Raw genomic sequence first — 24,904 nt, forward strand, 5'->3', positions numbered from 1 at the left:
ATGGGGCTGGGAGAGGAGAGGGACCAACGCCCGCTGTGGCGGCTGGACGTGGGACTGCTGGCAAATTAGGTGGTGTGTGGGAAGGTGAGGGGGTGTATCGAAAGATACTTGGAGGCCAACGACAACGGGGAGGTGCGAGTGGGGGTGGTATGGGAGGCGTTGAAGGCGGTGGTCAGGGGAGAGCTAATCTCCATCAGGGCTCATAGGGAGAAGACAGAGGGCATGGAAAGGGAGAGGTTAGTGGGGGAGATTTTGCGAGTGGACAGGAGCTACGCAGAGGCCCCGGAGGAAAGATTACTTGGGGAAAGGTGACGGCTCCAGGCGGAGTTTGACCTGTTGACCACGGGGAAGGCGGAGGCACAGTGGAGGAAGGCGCAGGGGGCGACCTACAAGTACGGGGAAAAGGCCAGTCGGATGCTGGCACACCAGGGCTTTTTCAAGAGAGTAGGTAGGAGTATTATGGGGTTTGTGTGGGCGAATAAGACCCCGAGGGTAAGGAGAGGGTTCCTGGAACGCAGTAGGGACCAAGGAGGGTTGGCGCTGCCAAACCCAGGGAGCTACTACTGGGCAGCAAATGTGGCGATGATCCGCAAGTGGGTTATGGAGGGAGAGGGGATTAGAAGAATGGGGGACCTGTTCATTGACGGGACATTTGTGAGCCTCGGGACACTGGAGGAGAAGTTTGAGTTACCCCCGGGAAATGCATTTAGATATATGCAGGTGAGGGCTTTTGTGAGGCGACAGGTCAGGGAATTCCTATTGCTCCCGGCACAAGAAATTCAAGATTGGGTGATCTCGGGTGTATGGGTCGGGGAGGGCAAGGTTTCGGCAATACACTAAGAGATGAAAAAAGAGGGGGAAGCCCTAGCAAAAGAGTTGAAGGGTAAATGGGAGGAGGAGTTGGGGGAGGAGATCGAGGAAGGTTTGTGGGTTGATGCCCTGGGTAGGGTTAATTATTCCTCCTCATATGCCAGGCTCAGCCTGATACAATTTAAGGTGGTTCACAGAGCGCACTTGATGGGGGCAAGGTTGAGTAGGTTCTTTGGGGTAGAGGACAGATGTGGAAGGTGTTCAGGGAGTCCAGCGAACCATGTCTAATGTTTTGGTCATGCCCGGCACTGGAGGGGTTCTGGAGAGGAGTGGCGGGAGCAATATCTCAGGTGGTGAAAGTCCGGGTCAAGCCAAGCTGGGGGCTAGCAATATTCGGAGTAGTGGATGAGCCGGGAGCGCAGGAGGCAAAAGAGGCCGACATTCTGGCCTTTGCGTCCCTAGTAGCCCGGCGAAGGATCTTGCTAATGTGGAAGGAGGCGAAGCACCCCAGCGCGGAGGCCTGGATAAACGACATGGCTGGGTTCATAAAGCTGTTGAGGATTAAGTTTGCCTTGAGAGGGTCTGCGCAGGGGTTCTACAGGCAGTGGCAACCGTTCCTAGACTACCTCGCGGAGCGTTAGAGGAAGGTCGGTCAGCAGCAGCAGCAACCCTGGGGGGGGAATGAGGGATTGTTTGAGAGGATGGATGAGCGGGGGATAACATGGAGGGGTGGGGGAAACTGGCACGTGCGGGCGAGAGCCAGTGTATAAAGCTATGTAAATATACCATTTTGCCATGTATATATCTTGCTCAGTGCGATTTTGTGTTATTTTGTTACGGGGGGTGGTTATTGTTTGTAAGGGGGAAAAATTGTGTTGTTAAAAAACTTTAATAAATATTTTTTTTTTAAAGACTCAGGAGCATGCGCAGTGGGTGAGCACCCCCCCCCCCCCCCCGTGATGTCGGACGCTCTGCTGTCGGTGGTTCTGTCCCGGGTGGCTGGCAGCAGCTCCCGCTCCTTCCTGCGCCGCCCCCTCCCCCTGCCTCACCGAGCCGCCATGGCCGTGAGTGTCCAGCTTCAGCCCAGCCCCGACTCCCTCTTCGACCAGCCGCTCCGGGTGCGGGTGAGCGGCCTCGCCCCGCTCCAGCAGGTCACCATGAAGGCTTGGCTCCGCGACGAGAAGGAGCAGCTCTTCCGCTCCTCCGCCTTGTACCTGGCGGACGCACGCGGCCACCTGGACCTGGCTCACTCCCCGGCCCTGGGCGGCCACTACACCGGCACACAGCCCATGGGGCTCGTCTGGTCGCTCAGCCCCCACACTCCATTCACTCGCCTCGTCAAGAGGGACGTGGCCTCCTCTCCCCTCTCTCTCCACATCGAGGTCTTTGATGGACACTGGAGCCTGGAGCAGCTCCCACGCCAGCCTCTGGCCACTTCCACCAACCAACGTTGGTTCATGAAGAAAGGGGTGAGCAGGATCCCAGTCAGAGACGGCAGGGTCCGAGGCACCCTTTTCATCCCACCTGGTAAGGCAGTAGCTGTGGCAATTTGGCTTCTTGCACAAGTTATTAATAATAAGTTTTATTGTTACAAGTAGTCTTACATTAACGCTGCAATGTGGGGCACGATTCTCCGAGCCCTGCGCCGGGCCGGAGAATCGCCGCAACCGTGCCCTGACGCCGGCGCGCGATTCTCCGATGTGCGGAGAATTGGCGGGCCGCTGGAATCGGCGGGGCTGCCAATTCTCTGGCCCGGTTGGGCCCAGCGGCCGCGTGAAAATGGCAGAGTCCCTGTAGAAGCCAAGTATTTCAAATACAACTAGTATAGGTAAAAGATAGCTGTTTAAGCATAAATGTTGAGCCCCAGTTTTTAATACCCATTTATACAGCATAATTCACTTTTACTGAAGTCCGTTGTTCTGGCAAATGCATATTTTCAAGATAATTTGACACTGCTTGTGCTAATTGTCAAGGACAGGGACTGACTACACGGCAACATGAAGGCAACATTGTTCACAATGCAGGTAACAGCTGGGTCAGAAAAGCTGATGTTGCACATTGAAGATGGACGGCTTGCCATCAAATCAAATGTGTTTGAGTCTAACCCAAACCAATTAGGATTATATTGGTGTAATTAGACGACTTAAGACAGATATGAAAGTGTATAACAGAAAAGTTTCTCCCCGCCATTTTAGTTTTAGGTTTTGTTGTCTTTTAAGTTGTCTGTAGTGTATTGTCTTTGGGGGGGGGGTGTGTTGAGGAGATGTCTTTGTGTTGTCTTTCTGTTAGTTTAGTCAGTTTTGCCCTTTATAGTCTCCAGTTTTGTTTTAGTGTTTAGTTTTTAGGTAATTGTCTTTGGGGGTTCTGTCAGCCTAACAGTCTGTGTCAGTGATGTTAGTCCACTTTTGAGTTTGAGTTTAGCTGAAGATTAGCTTTCTCTCCATGTTTCATTGCCAGACTTTGACCTTTAAAAAGTTACTTTCGAGCTGTCTGCCTAAGCAAAGAAAGATAATGTCTGTAATTCTCTGAAAGCTTCGAATTGTCTACGAATTGCCTTTTAAATGACTTTCAAATTGTAATCAAGTGACTACAAATAAAACTATTCTTTTTGGCACCTGAGAAGTTTATACTGCAAATTTCTGCTGAGTTCCAGTATTCGCAAAGTGCTACTGATAACCGAATAGCAGAGATGATATAAATTCCTTCAACTATACACAGTCGAATAATACAAGGAATCGAACTACTTAACACAGTCTATGAATAGTACAAATCTTATAACTTGTCGTATTACGCCAGGACTTGATTCATCAACTAAGCTTCCCCCAAACTTGGCGTAGTTCGACAGGTTAAGATCCTTATAATTTAAAGTTTCCTTCATTTTGGCGTAGTCAGGCAGTGGGGGGGGGGGGGGGGAGTACTGAGGACGACCTTCGGAGGCCCAGGTGACGACGGAAAGCTTCGAAGATAATCGGAGGAGGTCGGGAACCTTCGGGAAGCTTTGGAGATAATCGGAGGAGGCCCAGAAGACAGCCGGAACCCACGGCTAGACTGGGGTAAGAAATATCTTTTTCACCCATTAAAAGTCTTAAAGCCGCATCAATCAGTACTTCGACCCTTGAAAAGAACATTTTTTATAGACTGTGTTAAATAAATCAAGTGCCAGTCGGTCAGACTATCAGACGTGACTGGAAGATGAGTCACTGCAGTAACTAAAATAAAACGTCAGTCAGCGATCAAGAAAAGTTATGGCTGATCCTAATCAAAGTGTAGATTCAGAGCCTTTAGCAGACAGAAAATTACTCCCCACTACATCCAAGGGGGGTGCTGGAATACCAGATGTTTCTGTTGAAGATATGTTGGGGGATTGTAGATCTTTCACTCGTAGACATTTTAACCTATGTGAAACCTCAAAGAAAATTGAATCAAAGTATGATATCCCCAGAGGACAGTGGTCCTTCAATAATATCAAGAGAGCATGGGGAAAATGCACACGATTACACGGTGCAGAACGTGTAAAATGGTCCCTGGTAATTACGGGACAGATACACAGTCAGCAAGAGATCATTGTTAAAAATAAAAGTGATCATCAGCTTCAGTCCACTAAAGACCAACTAAGTGCAGTTCTTGAAGATTTGCAAGATTCAAAATCCAAACTTGAGCATTATGATGAAATTAGAACAGATTTGCAAAATAAAACCTCTGAACTCCAGCAGCTAAATGTTCAAATCGCAGAATTTCAAAATCAAGTTTTTAAAGTGGAGTCAGAATTCCAAAATCAAGTTTTTAAAATGGAGTCAAAATACCAACAGCTGCAATTAAATACTGAACAAAGTGATGATGAGTATAGGTCTACTAAAAGGCAACTAATTGCAGTTGTTGAAGAATTGCAAGATGCAAAATCCAAACTTGAAACAGATTTGCAAGTTGCAAAATCCAAACTTGAGCATTATGATGAAATTAGAACAGATTTGCAAAACAAAACCTCTGAACTCCAGCAATTTCAAATCCAAGTTTTTAAAGTAGAGTCAAAATACCAACAGTTGCAATTAACTACTGAGCGAAGCGATGATGAGTATAGGTCCACTAAAAAGCAACTAATTGCAGTTGTTGAAGAATTGCAAGATGCAAAATCCAAACTTGAGCATTCTGATGAAATTAAAACAGATTTGCGAAACAAAACCTCTGAACTCCAGCAGTTATCTTTTCAAATAACAGAATTCCAAAATCAAGTCTTTGAAGTGGAGTCAAAATACCGACAATTGCAATTAAAAACTGAACAAATTGAACTTGAAAATTGCAAGTTAGTGAAAGAAAGATGTGTTTTAGAAAGAAATATAACCAGCGTGACTGAACATTGCAATTCTTTGGCAAACATGCTTTCTGTACAAAAGATTGAACAAACTCAGAAAGCAGTCCAAGCCACCCACCTAGTGGCACAATCGGCAATTGCACAGCCGAGATCAATTGTTAAAAATAAATCATTTTCTCTGTCGGATGAATCAGACGAAGATAGTGTTCCTACAATACAAAATACTAAAGCAATTCGACTAGCCCCTTTAAAACGCAAACGGGTTAGAGTTGGAAGCAAAAAAATAGAAGAAGATGGTGAAACTATCACTAGAAACATATTTGACCACCAATGGGTTCATGAACAAATTGATCCTTCTAAAATTGACGAATGGTCCAAGGGTCTTCCACACCCTAAAAAGGGTGGTAAGACCACATGGGATGGAATTCACAGATTACAAGCCATTTACAGTCTCCACCCATTTGATGGAGTACAAATTCTGACTATCATGCTAGGTACTCGTATAAGTTTAACCCTTAAAAATGAAGTAGAAGTTGCCCTTGGAGACGATTTGCAAAATTTAGAAGCTGGTTGGCTAACAATCAAGAATTGGCTGTTACAATTTCGCCCCCCGAGGACCAATTGGTCTAAGATCACCGCTTGCTTTCAAAAAAATGATGAAGATATTCAGGATTTTGAGGAAAGATTTTTACATACTTGGATGGAATATTCAGGGATGACACTCGACCAGGAAAATGACACATGGGATGCAAGCACTTTAAGTCCATTAAAAACGGCTTTGAAAGCCGGTGTTAAACCTGGAGTTTCTGCTGCCTTGAATTTGGTTTTACCAGCTTGGGCCACAGCTGGCACATACCGAGACATAGTTGACCGATGCATTCAGATAGATCGTGGTTTGCACAATCAGGCAACTTTTAACACTGCAGCTGCTCAAATCCAGCCTATTGCTCAAATCCAGCCCATGTTACCTGCTGCTCCAGCCGCGGCTGTTGCAGCACCTGCAGGAATATCAGCAGTAACTACAATTTCACCACCAGCGCCAGAGCAAACATGTACCCTTGCTCCATTAAAATCACGTAAGAAAATACCACAATGTCTTTCCTGTGGTAGAGTAGGACACTGGATGGCAAAATGCTATCAAAAACAACGGATGGATTCAAGAGATGATAATGAAGTAGACAATGTTCACTACAATACATCTCCACCTCGTGGTCAACCATGTAACACGTACCAACAAGACACACCCAGTATGGCTTCTGGTCAGCCCTACTGGCTAAGCAACTACAACCATGGTTTGCTTTTACAGTTAATCAACAACAGTATCATAATAGCCCAACTGTTTACCACGTGGCTTTACAGAATCATCTCGGGCAACTGCCTGTTCGGCCTTCCACCATTATCCAATATGAAGATGATGTTCTGATAACCTCTATCAATAAAGATGATCATGACAAAGACTTACGGGTGGTCTTGAACCACCTCAGTATTAACAGTCACAAAGCTAGCTTTCACAAAGCACAAATTGCCCAGAAAGATGTTTACTTGGGACAGAAAATTTCCAAACGAGAAAGGGAACTTACTCAGAAGAGAACGGCTGCCATCAAAGCAGCTAAAGAAACCTCAATGTATCGCTAAAAAGTTGCCAAGAGCTGTCAACTTAAGAAAACTGTCATTATTCTGAACGTTGCTTTATTAATTTAAAGAAATTAACATATCTTGTTAGCTGTGTTTCCTTTAACAGAATTGACAAATTCATCTACAGAAAATCAAGATACAGCACAAGATTGGTTCAGTTATATATTTAATAAGTTATTGTATTTGATATTTTAAAATAAATGTTTAAAATTAGCCTGGAAATTAAAACTTCAAACAATGTGGAAGCTGTTTTTTTAAAAAGAAAACCAACAATCTTTGATTAAAAGCCAAAAGAACATATCGTTCAAAGAAATTTGATAACGGGAATTTGGCAGCAATCCAACTTTTACTCCCAGTCCGTTTGAGTGACAAAAAAAGTTTAAAGATGCGAATGGCATCATTCCAAGCTATACGCCTCTTTTTGTCTCTGCAAGAAAATTAACCCTTTCAACAAGCTTTTGTGTATTATCCAGAAGATGTCAAAGACTTGACATCAATTTTGATAATCATTTTACCATTTATTACTAGATCATATGTTCAACTTTTATTGTATAATCATTTTACAAGAAGTTATTATTAATTACCAATGTGATCAAATTTGATTAATTTATTAATTATAATAATTATTTTTAAATGCCTGTTGCAATGTTAATTCCATTTTATTGTTTAAAACTGCAATGATTCTTTGCGCTTTTACCTATCCTATCGCATTAATTATGTATTTTAATCTTTTCTGATATATCTCAATTTTTCGATTTATCAAAGGGCCGACTGTAGAAGCCAAGTATTTCAAATACAACTAGTATAGGTAAAAGATAGCTGTTTAAGCATAAATGTTGAGCCCCAGTTTTTAATACCCATTTATACAGCATAATTCACTTTTACTTAAGTCCGTTGTTCTGGCAAATGCATATTTTCAAGATAGTTTGACACTGCTTGTGCTAATTGTCAAGGACAGGGACTGACTACACGGCAACATGAAGGCAACATTGTTCACAATGCAGATAACAGCTGGGTCAGAAAAGCTGATGTTGCACATTGAAGATGGACGGCTTGCCATCAAATCAAATGTGTTTGAGTCTAACCCAAACCAATTAGGATTATATTGGGGTGTAATTAGACGACTTAAGACAGATATGAAAGTGTATAACTGAAAAGTTTCTCCCCGCCATTTTAGTTTTAGGTTTTGTTGTCTGTAGTGTATTGTCTTTGTGTTGTCTTTCTGTTAGTTTAGTCAGTTTTGTCCTTTATAGTCTCCATTTTAGGTTTGGTTTTTATTGTCTTTGAAGGTGTGTTGTGCTGTGTTGTCTTTCTGTTAGTTTAGTCAGTTTTGTCCTTTATAGTCTCCAGTTTTGTTTTAGTGTTTAGTTTTTAGGTAATTGTCTTTGGGGGTTCTGTCAGCCTAACAGTCTGTGTCAGTGATGTTAGTCCACTTTTGACTTTGAGTTTAAGTTTAGCTGAAGATTAGCTTTCTCTCTCTCTTCATGTTTCATTGCCAGACTTTGACCTTTAAAAAGTTACTTTCGAGCTGTCTGCCTAAGCAAAGAAAGATAATGTCTGTAATTCTCTGAAAGCTTCGAATTGTCTACGAATTGCCTTTTAAATGACTTTCAAATTGTAATCAAGCGACTACAAATAAAACAATTCTTTTTGGCACCTGAGGAGTTTATACTGCAAATTTCTGCTGAGTTCCAGTATTTGCAAAGTGCTACTGATAACCGAATAGCAGAGATGATATAAATTCCTTCAACTATACACAGTCGAACAATACAAGGAATCGAACTACTTAACACAGTCTACAAATATTACAAATCTTACAACTTGTCGTATTGCGCCAGGACTTGATTCCCCCAAACTTGGCGTGGTTCGACAGGTTAAGATCCCATAAATTATAGATTCCTTCAGTCCCGCCGGCGCCATTCACCCCTGGTCGCTGCCGGCGGGAACTCTGCGCAAAGGGTCGGGGGTGGGGAGAAGCGCTCCTTTGGGGGCCTCCGATGGGGTCTGGCACGTGATCGGGGCTCACCAATCGGTGGGCCGGCCTCTCTCCCCCCCCCCCCCCATGCCTACTTTGTTCCGCTTCCAGCCCCAGAACCCCCACGCCATGTTGCGTCGTGGCCGGAGCGTTGAAGAAGTCCCCCGCGCATGCGTGGGTTGCCGTGGCCTAACTGCGCATGCGCAGTTTGGCTCGGTGCCCATTTGGCACCGGGGATGGAGGCTTGAACGGTGTGAACGGCTCCAGCACCGTGCTGGTCCCCTGTGGGGAACAGAATCGGTCATCCCCGTGCCCGTTTCACGTCGTCGTGAAACGCGACATCGGCGCAAACACTTGGTCTCCATTTTGGGGAATCGCCCCCAAAGTTACTGTGAAGATCCCCTAGGCACCACATTTCTGGCACCAGTTCACCAGGGAGAATTCAGAATGTCCAATTCACCTGACAGCAAGTCTTTTGGATCTTGTGGGAGGAAACCGGAGCACCCGGAGGAAACCCACGCAGACACAGGGAGAACATGCAGACTTCGCACAGACAGTGACCCGAGCCGGGAATCAAACCTGGGACCCTGGAGCTGTGAAGCAACTGTGCTTGCTACTGTGCTCCCCATATTAGTTTGCATTGATTGTTTTTTTTGTGTATTTGTGCTTGCTTTCATCCAGAATGATAAGTAGATTGAGCTGTTTGTCAACACGTATTTGTTGACATTTCTCTTTTGGGATTGTTTGTTCTGTGGTTGAAGAAATTGATGAGCGTGACTTCCAATTTCTAAGGGAGTTTAATGCTTGAACCTGTGTTCATAGGATAGTTACGAGAGCCATATGGCTAGTCGAGCCCATACCAGCTCTCTGCATGAGCATTTTGTGTTGTCCCATTCCCCCACCATTCGCTGAAGTGTCATCGCCCTGAAATGTTTACTTTGTTTCTCTCCACAGATGCTGCTTGACCTGCTAAATTTCCAGAATATTCTGTTTCTATTCCAATTCCCTGCCCCTTTCCCCATCACAGAATAATATAGTGCGGAAGAGGCCTTCAGCTCATTGAGTCTGCACCGACACATGAGAAACACCTACCTGCCTACCTGATCTCATTTGCCAGCATTAGGCCCGTAGCCTTGAATGTTATGACATTCCAAGTACTCATCCAGGTACTTTTTAAAGGATATGAGACAATCCGCCTCTACCGTCCTCCCAGGCAGTGCATTCCAGACCCTCACCACCGTCTGAGTAAAAAGGTTTTCATCAAAACCCCCTCAACCTCCTGCCCCTCGCCTTGAGCAACCCAAGCCTATCCAACCTCTTTTCATAAATTAAATGTTCCATCCCAGGCAACATCCTGGTGAATCGCCTCTGTTCACCCTCCAGTGCAATCACAGCCTTCCTATAACCAGATTGCACACATTACTCCAGCTGTGGCCTCACCAAAGTTCTATACAACTCCAACATGACCTTCCTGCTTTTGTAATCTATGCCTCGATTGATAAAAGCAGGTGTCCCATATGCCCTTTTCATCACCTTATTCACCTGCCCTTCTGCCTTCAGAGATCTATGGACAAATACACCAAGGTCCCTTTTGTTCCTCAGAAATTCCCAGTGTCAGTCCATTCATTGAATACTTATTACTCTCACTTTTCAGACTTAAATTCCATCTGCTACTTTTCTGCCCATTTGACCATCCCATCTATATCTTCCTGTAACCCAAGACACTCAACCTCACTGTTAACCACCCGGCCAACCTTTGTGTCATCATCAAACTTACTGATCCTACCCTCCACATAGTTATCTATGTTGTTCATATAAATGACCAACAATAGGGGACCCAGCACAGAATTCTGTGGTACTCCACAGGACAATGGCATCCAGTCACTACAGCAGCCGTCTGTCATCACCCTCTTGTCTCCTACAGCTAAGCCAATTTTGAATACTTGAATTCGCCTTATCAAGTTCCCTTATATCCCATGAGCATTTGCCTTCTTTATAAGTCTCCCATGTGGGACTTTGTCAAAGACTGTGCTGAAATCCATGTAAACTACACTACCCTCACCTACACCTGGTCACATGCTCAAAAAATGCAATCAAATTTGTTAGGCATGACAAAGCCATGCTGACTATTCCTGATCAAACCTTGCCTTTTCAAGTGGAGATAGATTCTCTCCTTCCAAATTTTCTCCAATAGTTTCCCTACCACTGACATGAGATTCACTGGTCTGTAGTTCCTTGGCTTATCTCTACAGCCTTTCTTAAATAGTGGGACCACGTTAGCTGGTCTCCAGTCCTCTCGCACCTCCCCTGAGGACAGAGAGGAATTAAAAATTTGAATCAGAGCCCCTGCAATCTCCTCCCTCGTTTCCCACAGCATCCTGAGACACAATTCATCCAGACTTAGAGATTTGTCCACTTTTAAGCCTGCCAACTCCTCCAAATCCTTGTCACCACCTGCGACAATTTGTTCAAGAACCTCACAGTCTCTCTCCCCGAGTTATTTTTATATATATATATATATGTATGTATATATATAGTCCATAGCTCAAGGCACTGAACAAATTTATTGTTTTAAAGTCATGATTGAATCTCCTTCCATCACCCACTCAGTAAATGCAAATCGTAACTATGTGCCATGCAAGCCAGTTATTTTCATGTCACCGTTGGTTCTTCTGCCAATAACCGTAAATCTGCCTCCTCTGTTTCCCAATCCTTCCACCAATGGGATCATTTTTCCTTTATCCACTTTTATTCACTAGCCTACCTGCTGCAGAGGCATCTGTCCATAATAGCATCCTTGTAGAGACAAAGACCACCCTCATTATGAGGGGATCATTCACCATTCGCGAAGGAGCACTCACAGAAATGAATGTTTGTTTTTAGGCGAAAACAGCTATTTGTCTGAGAAAGCCCACGTAACTGTCAATTTTCTTTAAACTTCCTTTAGTAAGATTTCATCAGTTGGAAATTGGCTTTATTTAACAGTCTTCTGAACGAGTCTATGGGTGCGATCTTCCGGAAAAATTTCCAAGTGTTGTAGCGAGCGGGAATTGCCGCGAATTTCCTGGCTCTTGGCCCAGTGAAATCGGCAACACAATTCAACGTTAATTGGTCCACGTAACGAGCCCTCACTGGCTTTTCGCCCCAAATGCCGGCTCACCAGCTGAACCGCCGGGACCGCGGTTGCCAGCCTCCGCTAACAAGGTCAAGCTGCACTTGCTCTGCCAACCCTGGCCAGCACGCAACAATGGCGCCGAGGAGGCCAGCCCCAATATTCGGGGAGGCTGACTTGGGGGAGGCTCTTGGATGCAGTGGAGGCCAGGAGGGATGTCCTGTTCCCCCGATGTTCCAGAGGGTGAGCCAGTACTTTGTGGGATGAGATGGCAGCAACAGCACTCAGCTCGGGCAGTGTGACCAGGAGGACTGGCTTGCAGTGTTGAAAGAAGGTCAACGACCAACACGGGCTCCACGAGTGAGTACACCAATATTCCCCACCCCCCAAGGGAGCATCCCCGCCAGGTGACCCCCAACCCTCAATCCCCCCCCCTCCCTCAACTGTGAACCACACATGTGGCTAACGATGCCCACTCGGTATCTCCTCAGGAAAAGCTCTCCCATAATCGTCGGTGCAAAACCAGGGGTGCCGGACTTGAGAATTCTCACCTCCTTCGAGGAGCGTGCCCTGGAGATGACCGGTGTGGCCGAGGACAGGGCGGCCACCAACGCAAAGGCTGGTGGAAGCCGCAAGAGGTGAGGAACCACCAGGCTCCACCCCGAGGACCTGTCAAAAGTGAGTTTATTTGGCTTACTGACTGACCCATCCCTCCCACTGACCACATGTCCATTCTCCCGCAGGTCCAGCAGCCGACGGCACCGGCCCATCCCGGGCGGCCCCCTCTCCTGACTGAGGAGAACACCACAGAAGAGAGCTCCGAGGATGAACCTGTTATAGTCGCGACACAGCTGTTATCCCTACCCGCCACCAGCGCAGATACACACACCTATTCGGAACTGTTACTGGACAGGCTTCTGGGGTACAATCTGGTGAGCACCACACTGCTGCTGATGCGCATCTGGTGGAGGCAGGAAGCCCCAGGCAAGATAACAGTTGAAGGTCTGCTGGATCTCTGGACCCAGCTGGGTCCCAGCCTGATCTGAGCCTCTGGAACAGGGTTACCTAGAGCTGATGGAGATGTTTGGGAGGTTCCGGGACATTCACAGGGAGATATCAGCGACACTCCAGCAGATCCATAGCCGCTTAGAGGAGTCCCAGAGGCTACAGGCGCAGGAGATGGCGCTGACAATGAATGGCACCGAGGCCAACACTGCTGGGCTGTTGAACGCAGTGGATAGCCTGGTACACGACGTCGACACCAAGAGTGAAGGTGTCCATGGCGTCGCACAGTTGGTGACGGCCATGGCTGAGGGTCCCAACAGAATCCCTGCCGCACTGGGGAATGTGACCCAATACCAGGCCAACCTTGTTTGACGTTCTGCGGGACATGTCCTGCTCTCAGATGGGCATGGCCAAGACACTGCGGAATTTGTCCCAGTCGCAGGTAGGCATTGCCGAGGCACTGCAGATCATGGCCCCATCACCGAGGATGTCGACACAATGATGCAGACCATGGGAACTGCCAGGGCTGGCAGAGCCAGATGATGCAGGGGCAGCCAGGGCTCAATCCAGCTGCCCCTCCGTCCCAAGGTGAAACCCAGTGCCCTATGGGCACCGACCGGGGCGTTGAGTGCCAACCCAGAACATAGAACATTACAGCGCAGTACAGGCCCTTCAGCCTTCGACGGTGCGCCGACCTGTGAAATCACTCTAAAGCCCATCTACACTATTCCCTTATCGCCCATATGTCTTTCCAATGACCATTTGAATGCCCTTAGTGCTGGCGAGTCCACTACTGTTGCAGGCTGGGCATTCCACGCCCTGACTACTTTCTGAGTAAAGAACCTACCTCTGACATCTGTCCTATATCTATCTCCCCTCAATTTAAAGCTATGTCCCCTCGTGCTAGACATCACCATCCGAGGAAAAAGGCTCTCACTGTCCACCCTATCCAATCCTCTGATCATCTTGTATGCCTCAATTAAGTCACCTCTTAACCTTCTTCTCTCTAACGAAAACAGCCTCAAGTCCCTCAGCCTTTCCTCATAAGATCTTCCCTCCATACCAGGCAACATTCTGGTAAATCTCCTCTGCACCCTTTCCAATGCTTCCACATCCTTCCTATAATGCGGCGACCAGAATTGCACGCAATACTCCAAATGCGGCCGCACCAGAGTTTTGTACAGCTGCAACATGACCTCATGGCTCCGAAATTCAATCCCTCTATCAATAAAAGCTAACACACCGTACGCCTTAAGAACCCTTTCAACCTGGGTGGCAACTTTCAGGGATCTATGTACATGGACACCGAGATCTCTCTGCTCACCCACACTGCCAAGAATCTTACCATTAGCCCAATACTCTGTCTTCCTGTTATTCCTTCCAAAATGAATCACCTCACACTTTTCTGCATTAACCTCCATTTGCCACCTCTCAGCCCAGCACTGCAGCTTATCTATGTCCCTCTGTAACTTGTCACATCCTTCCGCACTGTCCACAACTCCACCGACTTTAGTGTCATCTGCAAATGTACTCGCCCATCCTTCTCCGCCCTCCTCCAGGTCATTTATAAAAATGACAAACAGCAGTGGCCCCAAAACAGATCCTTGTGGTACACAACTAGTAACTAGACTCCAGTCTGAACATTTCCCATCAACCACCACCCTTTGTCTTCTTCCAGCTAGCCAATTTCTGATCCAAACTGCTAAATCACCCTGAATCCCATGCATCCGTATTTTCTGCAGTAGCCATCCGTGGGGAACCTTAACAAACGCTTTACTGAAATCTATATACACCACATCAACTGCTATCCCTCATCCACCTGTTCGGTCACCTTCTCAAAGAACTCAACAAGGTTTGTGAGGCACGACCTACCCTTCACAAAACCGTGTTGACTATCTCTAATCAAATTATTCCTTTCCAGATGATTATACATCCCATCTCGTATAAACCTTTCCAAGACTTTGCCCACAACAGAAGTAAGGCTCACTGGTCTATAGTTACCGGGGTTGTCTCCAGTCCCCTTCTTGAACAAGGGGACAACATTTGCTATCCTCCAGTCTTCTGGCACTATTCCTGTAGACAAAGATGACTTAAAGATCAAAGCCAAAGGCTCAGCAATCTCCTCCCTAGCTTCCCAGAGAATCCTAGGATAAATCCCATCCGGCCCAGGGAACTTATCTATTTTCCCACTTTCCAGAATTGCTAACACCTCCTCCTTATGAACCTCAAGCCCTTCTAGTCTAGTAGCCTGAATCTCAGTATTCTCCTCGACAACATTGTCTTTTTCCTGTGTGAATACTGACGAAAAATATTCATTTAGCACCTCTCCTATCTCCTCGGACTCCATGCACAACTTCCCACGACTGTCCTTGACTGGCCCTTCTCTTGCCCTAGTCATTCGTTTATCCCTGACATATCTATAGAAAGCTTTAGAGTTATCCTTGATCCTACCTGCCAAAGACTTCTCATGTCCCCTCCTGTCTCTTCTTAGCTCTCTCTTTAGGTCCTTCCTAGCTAACTTGTAACTCTCAAGCGCCCTAACTGAACCTTCATGTCTCATCTTTACATAGGCCTCCTTCTTCCTCTTGACAAGTGTTTCGACTGCTTTAGTAAACCACTGTTCCCTTGCTCGACCACTTCCTCCCTGCCTGACGGGTACATACTTATCAAAGACACGCAGTAGCTGTTCCTTGAACAAGCTCCACATTTCCATTGTGCCCATCTCCTGCAGTTTTCCTCTCCATCCGATGCATCCTAAGTCTTGCCTCATCACATCATAATTGCCTTTCCCCCAGACATAACTCTTGCCCTGTGGTATATACCTATCCCTTTCCATCACTAAAGTAAACGTAATCGAATTGTGGTCACTATCACCAAAGTGCTCACCTACCTCCAAATCTAACACCTGTCCTGGTTCATTACCCAGTACCAAATCCAATATGGCCTCTCCTCTCGTTGGCCTATCTACATACTGTGTCAGGAAACCCTCCTGCACACATTGGACAAAAACAGACCCATCTAAAGTACTCGAACTATAGCGTTTCCAGTCAATATTTGGACAGTTAAAGCCCCCCATAACATCTACCCTGTTGCTTTCGCTCCTATCCAGAATCATCTTTGCAGACCCATCCCATGACGCGGTGATGGTGGCCACCAGCTCTCCTGAGTTTCACCCCTCTGATAAAGCCGCGTCTCAGGGTCAGCACACGTGACAGGGTGGCACAGCTGTGCATGTGCCGTCACTGCCCTGAGAAATGGCCAACAAGCCTCTCAGTTCAAAGGCAATTAGGGATGGGAAACAAATGCTGTCTTGCCAGCAAAATGAAGTTGTTTTTTAAAAAATACCCTGCTAATTGGGTAGAATCCTGGGTCTGCCAAAAACGACACATCAAAGCTCGGGAACGCTTTTATTAAAGGCACCCAAGGTCCATTAAGAAAATTTGGCGGCAGAGCAAAATCACAAACAAATTAGGTGCTCCATCATTCTGGGCTCAGCAGCCTGCAGAAAATTCAGCTGGTCATGTCTCGTACATAGAATCAACAGTGCAGAAGGAGGCCATTCGGCCCATCAAGTACACTGGCCCCTGAAAGAGCACCCTACCTAAGCCCACACCTCCACCCTATCCCTATAACCCAGGAACCCCACCTAATGTTTGGACACTACGGGGCATTTTAGGGTGACCAATCCACCTAACCCGCCCTTCTTTGGACTGTGGGAGGAAACCGGACCACCCGGAAGAAATCCACTCAGACATGGGGAGAAGGTGCAGACTCCGCACAAGACAGTGACCCAAGCCAGGAATCGAACCTGGGTCCCTGGCACTGTGAAGCAACAGTGCTAACCATTGTGCTACCATGCCGTCCCCATGGCTGATTACAGAATGCCCAAGCAGATCTTCAATGGGTAACTATCTCAGGGCAAACAACATCAAGATAGCCAGTACAAGGGATATAAGGACACCCTTAAAAGAGCCTTATACACTTCTGCATCACAGACAACCTCTTTTGAGAAAACTACAACCGACTGGCCCATGTAGAGGCAAGCACTGAAATTTAGTTTTGCCTTTTCCAAGTACCATCTACGCTAAACTTGCAACATCTGACACGGCAAGTGGTGGTGTAGCTGCAGAGATTTCACCAAGCACCAAAAAAGACTATGAACTGTCAGATCTGTGGATGGTTATGCTGATCCTGTGGCAGACTCATCTGTCGTGAGAAGGCCCACAGTAAACAAATTGCAACTTGGACTTACTTGAACAATGAGGAGTGTACCACAAAGCTAGAGAAGCATAAAATTACTGACAGCAATTTTTGTATTCATGTGAATGATGACTCCATTTCATTGGAATAATGAAGACAAACTGATAGTTTAATTGTCAGTACTGCTACAAATTCCAGGCGGTGATCTCGGGATCCACAAGTATACTAACTCCATCCAGCGAAACATCACCACTGCCTCTCTTGACCTGTTCACTGCCTTAGCGTCAGATGGTTTGTCTGTTATCCAGGGCCGGATGAGCACACTGTCTTGGGTTCAGTTAATTGATTGTAAGTTCAATATCCAATTTGGCTTTATGCCACGTTTCCCACAACCCATCTTCTCCATCATGAAAAGTGCCTATTTCCACCTTCATAATGTTGCCACTATCGCTCCACTCCTGTCTCCCAATTATTTCTGCTGCTGAAACCTTCATCCATATCTTAGATACTAAAGATTTGACAATTCCACTGCAACACCCAGCCAACAACCCATCTTATAACCAGCATTAGATTGAATTCATCAGGAACTCTGCTGCCTGAATTCTTTTTTTTGTTTTTTTTAGAGTACCCAATTAATTTTATCCAATTAAGGGGCAATTTAGCGTGGCCAATCCACCGAGCTTACACATCTTTGGGTTGTGGGGGGGAAACCCACACAAACACGGGGAGAATGTGCAAACTCCACACGGACAGTGACCCAAAGCCGGGATGGAATCTGGGACCTCGGCGCCGCGAGGCAGCAGGGCTAACCCACTGCGCCATGCTGCCTGAATTCTAACCGACACCAAGAACTATTCACCTATCATCCACATGCTCACTGACTTCACCAGATCTTAACTCCCGAATGCCACATTTCTTTTTCCTTGCATTCAACTCCCTTCACAGCCTTTCCCCTCCATTTCTGTGTAAACTCTGGCTCTACAACCATTGAGAATTCTTTGTTCCTCCAAATCTGGGCTCTTCTTCATAGAATTTACAGTGCATAAGGAGGCCATTCGGCCCATCGATTTGCACTAGCCCTTAACCCCACTTTTTAAAAAAATTTAGAGTGGCCAATTAATTTTTTTCTAATTAAGGGGCAATTTAGTGTGTCCAATCCACCTACCCTGCACATCTTTGGGTTGTGGGGGGGAAACCCACGTAGACACGGGGAGAATGTGCAAACTCCACACGGACAGTGACCCAGAGCCGGGATTGAACCTCGCAAGGACAAACCCTCGCAAGGCAAACTTTATCCTTTCCAACTTGATGAACCCTGCCATATCGTTAATCCAAGCTTCCACGCTTGGGGGCTTCGCATCCCTCCATAATAGCGGGATTCTTCGCCGGTCCACCAGGGACGCATAGGCCAGAACACCGGCCTCTTTCGGCTCCTGCACTTCCGGCTTGTCCGACACCCCAAATAATGCTATCCCCCAGCTCGGCTTGACCCGGGTGTTCACCACTTTGGACATAGTCCTTGCAAAGCCCCTCCAGAACCCCTCCAGCGCCGAGCATGCCCAGAACATGTGGGCGTGATTTGCTGGGCTCCCCGAGCACCTCACACACCTGTCCTCCACCCCAAAAAGCCTACTCATCCTCGCCCCTGTGTAGAAGCCAGGTATTTCGAATACAACTAGTATAGGTAAAAGATAGCTGTTTAAGCATAAATATTAGGCCCCAGTTTTAAATACCCATTTATACAGCATAATTCACTTTTACTGAAGTCCGTTGTTCTGGCAAATGCATATTTTCAAAGACAGTGTGACATTAAAACAGCACAGTTGCAAAACAATTTGACACTGCTTGTGCTAATTGTCAAGGCCAAGGGCTGAGTACCACAGCAACATGAAGGCACCATTGTTCAGAATGCAGATAACAGCTAGGTCAGAAAAGCTGATGTTGCACATTGAAGATGGACGGCTTGCCATCAAATCAAATGTGTTTGAGTCTAACCCAAACCAATTAGGATTATATTGGGGTGTGATTAGATGACTTAAGACAGATATGAAAGTGTATAACTGAAAAGTTTCCGCCCGCCATCTTTGTGTTGTGCTGTGTTGTCTTTTGGTGTTGTCTGTCCTTAATTTCTGTCTTTGATTCTAGTCTCCATTTTAGAGATGTCTTTTGGGGGTTCTGTCCGTCTACCAGGCTGTGTCAGTGATGTTAGTCCACTTTTGACTTTGAGTTTGAGTGTAGCTGAAGATTAGCTCTCTCTCTCTCTCTCTTTTCATGTTTCATTGCCAGACTTTGACATTTTAAAAGTTACTTTCGAGCTGTCTGCCTAAGCAAAGAAAGATAATGTCTGTAATTCTCTGAAAGCTTCGAAATGTCTACGAATTGCCTTTTAAATATCTTTCAAATTGTAATCAAGCGACTACAAATAAAACAATTCTTTTTGGCACCTGAGAAGTTTTAACTGCAAATTTCTGCTGAGTTCCAGTATTCGCAAAGTGCTTCTGATAACCGAATAGCAGAGATAATATAAATTCCTTCAACTTTACACAGTCGAATAATACAAGGAATCGAACAACTTGGCATAGTCCAGAAATAGTACAAATCTTACAACTTGTCGTATTGCGCCAGGACTTGACTCATCAACTAAGCTTCCCCCCCAAACTTGGCATAGTTCGACAGGTTAAGATCCCATACATTAAAGATTCCTATACTGTCATGCGCCCTATGGACAACTTTGAACTGTATTAGGCTGAGCCTGGCGCTGGAGGAGGAAGAATTAACCCTACTCAGGGCATCAGCCCACAGATCTTCATCCAGCTCCTCCTCCCACTTACCCTTTAACTTCTCCACCGAGGCCTCCTGCAGCTCCTGATAGATCGCCGAGACCTTGCCTTCTCCAACCCATGCCCTAACCCCACTTAAGTCCACAGCTCAACCCTATCCCCATAACCCCACCTAACCTTTTTGGACACTAAGGGCAATTTAGCAGGGCCAATCCATCTAGCCGGCACATCTTTGGACTGTGGGAGGAAACGGGAGCACCCGGAGGAAACCCACGCAGACACGGGGAGAAAGTGCAAACTCCACACAATGACCCAAGCCGGGAATCGAACCTGGGACCCTGGAGCTGTGAAGCAACCGCGCTAACCATTGTGCTACCATGCCAACTCCCCACATAGTTCACCAGTCATGCCTTCAACTGTCTAGGCACAAGTTCTCAAATTTGCTCCCTGAACCTCTTTTGAAGGCACCCCTTAAAAGCTCTGACCAAACGTTTGATGACATTTGAACAACTCCTTTGGTTCAAAGTCAAGTTTTATCTTATTAGCCTCTTGTGAAATGCCATGGAATGTTTCCCATATTAAGCTGCTGTAAAAAAACAAGTTATATTTTGTTCTTCCTCGGCTTTGAATAATTTTCTAAGAATATTCAATTGGTCAACAAATGGTCCTTTCTCCGTGGCACTTTGCGGTACAAAATCAATTATAATTTTTGAATTTTACAGGCGATGGCCCATTTCCAGGGATCATTGATCTATATGGGTCAGTTGGTGGGTTGGTGGAACATCGAGCTAGTCTATTGGCGAATCATGGATTTCTGGTGCTGGCTTTAGGATATTTTGGGTTTGATGACCTTCCAAAGGACTTTATCAATCTTGATCTGGAATATTTTGAAGAAGCTGTGAACTTCTTGAGACAGCAGCCAAAGGTAAGGTGTTTAGCAGATACAAGAGAATATATGAGAAAGTAGAGAGCAAGATCAACTGGGTCCATAAAGCTATGTCCCATTCAGACACAAGGTAACGTGTATATACACCTACAAAAACACCGTCAGCCAATTCCCAGAACTGTGGCTACAAGGGCAAGACAGGGACTCAGACCCCTGCAGCACGTAACTCACCACCTGACTCCCCAAAGCCTGTCCGCCATTTACAAGGCACAAGCCAGGGGTGTAATGGAATACTCTCCACTTGCCTGGACGAACTCTCGAGGCTTGACACAGATAAAGCCGTTCCTTCACTGTCGCTGGGTCAAAATCCTGGAATTCCTTTCCTAACAGCAGTGGTGTACCTATAGCACATGGATTGTATTGACTCACCAGCACCTTGTTAAAGGGCAATTAGGATGGGCAATAAGTGTTGGCCTTGCCAGCAAAGCCCACCCCAAGAACAAATATTTTAAAAGTGGCAAAGATGGGGGATATTAGCTACAAGGTTACTTTGGAGAAGCTGAGGCTGCTCTCCTTGAAGCAAAGGAGATTCAGAGGAAATTTTATACAACACCACATTCCATAAACAAAATTTTAAAAGTATGGGTTAAATTTGGTGAAACTCCAAATCTGAGGCTTTTTTACAAATTATATTGAAGTACTGAAGAGTGCCCATAGAAGCAGACAGAACTTAAAACTACACCGAGGCTTACAGAATTGAATTTATTTCCAAAGAATGATAATCTTTACTGTCACAAGTAGGCTTACATTAACACTGCAATGAGTTGCTGTGAAAAGCCCCTAGTCGCCATATTACGGCACCTGTTCCGGTACACACAGGGAGAATTCAGAATATCCAATTCACCCAACAGCATGACTTTCTGGACTTGTGGGAGGAATCCGGAGCACCCGGAGAAAACTCACGCAGACACAGGGAGAACGTGCAGAGTCCACACAGCGACCCAAGCCAGGAATTGAACCTGGGATCCTGGAGCTGTGAAGCAACAGTGCTACCCAATGTGCTACTGTGCCGCCCTCTAGGTGATTGAGAGAGATTTAAACATTTTTAAATAATGTAGATTTAAACAAGTGATGACTGAGTGATTTACATCGAAGTAAAATTACAAAAAATCCAGGGAAAATAAGGACGATAGTAAGGAGGTAAATGTTTGCAATTGTTTATCAATTTGGAAGTTGAACATATTGTTTCTTTTCCTAAAAGGTTTGTAATGTCGGCGTGATGCCATTTTATTTCACACCAGCAGAGCACTTATTATGTAAATACAGTCCAGATTTGCCTTGTCAATGGATTAAAGCAGAGTTTTGTGCTGGACTTCAGGAATAGTTGCATAGGAAAAGGAATAATCTATCCAGCTCAAGCCTGTCATTTCATTTTGTATCCAAGGAAGGAAAATATTAGATACAACTAAACATTTACTTTTGCTTAATTTATTTGAAGCATGTACAGTGCAGTTGTTGAATTGTTCCATTTTTATGCATTTTCTTAAGGTTATAAGTCCTGGAGTTGGAGCACTAGGAATATCAAAGGGAGGAGATCTAGCCTTGTCGATGGCCACATTTGTGCCTCACGTGACAGCAGTGGTTAGTATCGGTGGATGCAATGCAAACACACTAGGTAACTTGCATTACAAAGATATCACTCTTCCTGGCCTGGGCATATCCATAGAAAAAATCAAATTTCTAGAATCCGAGTTGATTGATATCTCCGAGGTGATAAATAATCCAGTGGATGAAGCTAATAAAGATTGCATTATCCCAATAGAAAAGGCTGAGGGATATTTTCTGATTGTGGTCGGAGAGGATGACAAGAATTGGAGAACTCCACTCTATGCCCAGCAGGCTGTTGAGAGACTGGAAGAAAATGGCAGAGAAAACTATGAACTTATCAGTTACCCTGAGGCTGGACATCTGCTGGAGCCGTCATATTTTCCATTCTGCTCTGCCTCTTTTCATCGGTTGGTGGGACAGCCGGTGGCATGGGGAGGGAAAATGAAGCCACATGCATTAGCCCAGATAGACCTATGGCCAAAGATTCAGACATTTCTACGAAAGCATCTTGAGAATCACAGCAAATTGTGAAACTATTCAATATTCCCAAAATTGGGGAATAAATTGCATTCATTCAGAATTGATTAACTTAATCCAAGTTAATTTGTCATGAACTAACATAAAGATTCAATTGTAATTTACTCAATGTGCAGAAACTTGTAATGACGTTTATTCTCTTCCAACACAATGTTGTAATTTTTACCTGCCAATTAATAATGCTTTGCTGTACAATATCTTAATAGGGAGAAATGATTTTTCTAATTAAATGTGAAATTTTCTGCATACCCGTCTTCATTTTTGGTTTGCTTCAGGATTATCTGAAATTCCGGGTTGGTACTTGAGATTTTGGACCTAAAGATTTGAGATTGGCAAAAGCCCGTGGCTTTTTATTTATTTAAAATGATTTTTAAAAAAATCACAAGATAGGAAACACTGAAACATAAAGTCTCCGCTATAAACCTGAAAAATGCCAATTGAACAGTATGTGCTATTAAAGATTCACAATACCAGTATATAGTCTATTGTTATGGACAGGAATGGGGGGGGGGGGGTTCATTAAAATAGCACTATTTTCTCATCTGTCCATAAACAAAAGGTGTTTTGATTTGTTTCCCTCTTTATAAGTGGTGGCATACTTCCCAACCCGTTGGTTATTGTGTGATCCAATTCACAAGTAATAACGCCACAACAAACTTGAGATCTGATGAACTCAAAGGGTTAGCTTATTTGCACACAATCCGTGGGAGGAGGGTTGCAACATTGTGTCCACACTCAGACAATAAAGAGAGAGATAGAAGAAAAAAAGGATTAACAATTCAAAGGCCACAGAAAAAGTAAATATTGGTTCACATGCGATCCAAAATCAAAAGTTCGTAATCACGGGGTTGAGGGGCTGAAAACTGATGTAGACTTCACTTGATTAGATAAGCTTAGAGATGAATCAATCTTGTAGGCATGGTATAGAAGTTCCAGCAGAAGCACTATGGATGATTGATTTGATTTATTGTCACGTACCGAGATAGTGAAAAGTATTGTTCTGCGTACAGTCCATACAGATCATTCCATACATGAAAAGAACCATAGCACATACATAAATGCACAATGTAAATACATACACAGGCAGCAGGTGAAACATATGGAGTGTAGTACTACTCAGTAGAGAAGATGAATGAAGAGATCAGTTCAGCCCATAAGAGGCTCATTCAGGGGTCTTGCATCATCGGGGAATAAGCTGTTTTTGAATCTTTTAGTGTGTGTTCTCGGACTTTTGTATCTCCTGCCCAATGGAAGAAAAAATAACCCAGGTGGGAGGGGTCTTTGATTATGCTGCCTGCTTTCCCAAGGCAGTGGGAGGTGTACAGAGTCAATGGATGGGAGGCAGGTTTGTGTGATGGACTGGGCTATATTCACGATGTTGTAGTTTCTTATGATCTTGGGCCGAGCAGTTGCCATACCAGGTTGTGATATAGCCAGATAGGAAGCTTTCTATAATGCATCTGTAAAAGTTGATAAAAATCAATGTGGACATGCCAACTTTCTTCAGTTTCCTGAGGAAGTATAGGCGCTGTTGTGCTTTCTTGGTCGTAGCATCGGCGTGGGTGGACCAGGACAGATTGTTGGTGATGTGTACAACTAGGATTTTGAAGCTGTCAACCATCTCCACCTCGGCACTGATAATAGGTAGACTATCAGCTGTATATAATATGAGTAGTTCATCATCTGAATGTATTATAAGTTATATGATTTACTGTTGTAGTTCTAGCATCCGACCAGCAGATGGGGCAAGTATGCAGTCTCAGGACCTTGATGCACCATGTGTTCCATCAGATTGTGTTTGTTAGGAGTTGAAAGCAGTTACACATTAGAGTATCTTAGTGTAAGTTAGTGTTAGGCATTTATTTCCAACTGTATTCATTTTAGACATTTTAGTTATTCATTAGTGTAGTGTTAGCAATAAATAACTCTTTACATTACAAAACAAAGTCTAATGTTCTTCGTTCACACGGCAATATCGAGATTCAGCATCAGCCCAATCAAAGAACATTGCAGGCACCATTGATGCAGACAGTCTTGTGTACGATAC

The 24,904-nt window shown here is 45.1% G+C and overlaps 1 protein-coding gene across 1 annotated transcript; it reads left to right on the forward strand.

Moving 5' to 3' along the window:
• Nucleotides 1-1,766: 1,766 nt before the first annotated feature.
• On the forward strand, nt 1,767-23,103 carry LOC140396841 (acyl-coenzyme A thioesterase 1-like). Its single transcript, XM_072485611.1, has 3 exons — nt 1,767-2,337; nt 20,549-20,751; nt 22,261-23,103. The coding sequence occupies exons 1-3, from the start codon at nt 1,770-1,772 to the stop codon at nt 22,849-22,851; spliced, it is 1,362 nt and encodes a 453-aa protein (XP_072341712.1). The 5' UTR covers nt 1,767-1,769; the 3' UTR covers nt 22,852-23,103.
• Nucleotides 23,104-24,904: the final 1,801 nt, after the last annotated feature.

The sequence above is a fragment of the Scyliorhinus torazame genome, chromosome 2 (assembly GCF_047496885.1).
Source record: "Scyliorhinus torazame isolate Kashiwa2021f chromosome 2, sScyTor2.1, whole genome shotgun sequence".
NCBI classification, from domain to species: domain Eukaryota; kingdom Metazoa; phylum Chordata; class Chondrichthyes; order Carcharhiniformes; family Scyliorhinidae; genus Scyliorhinus; species Scyliorhinus torazame.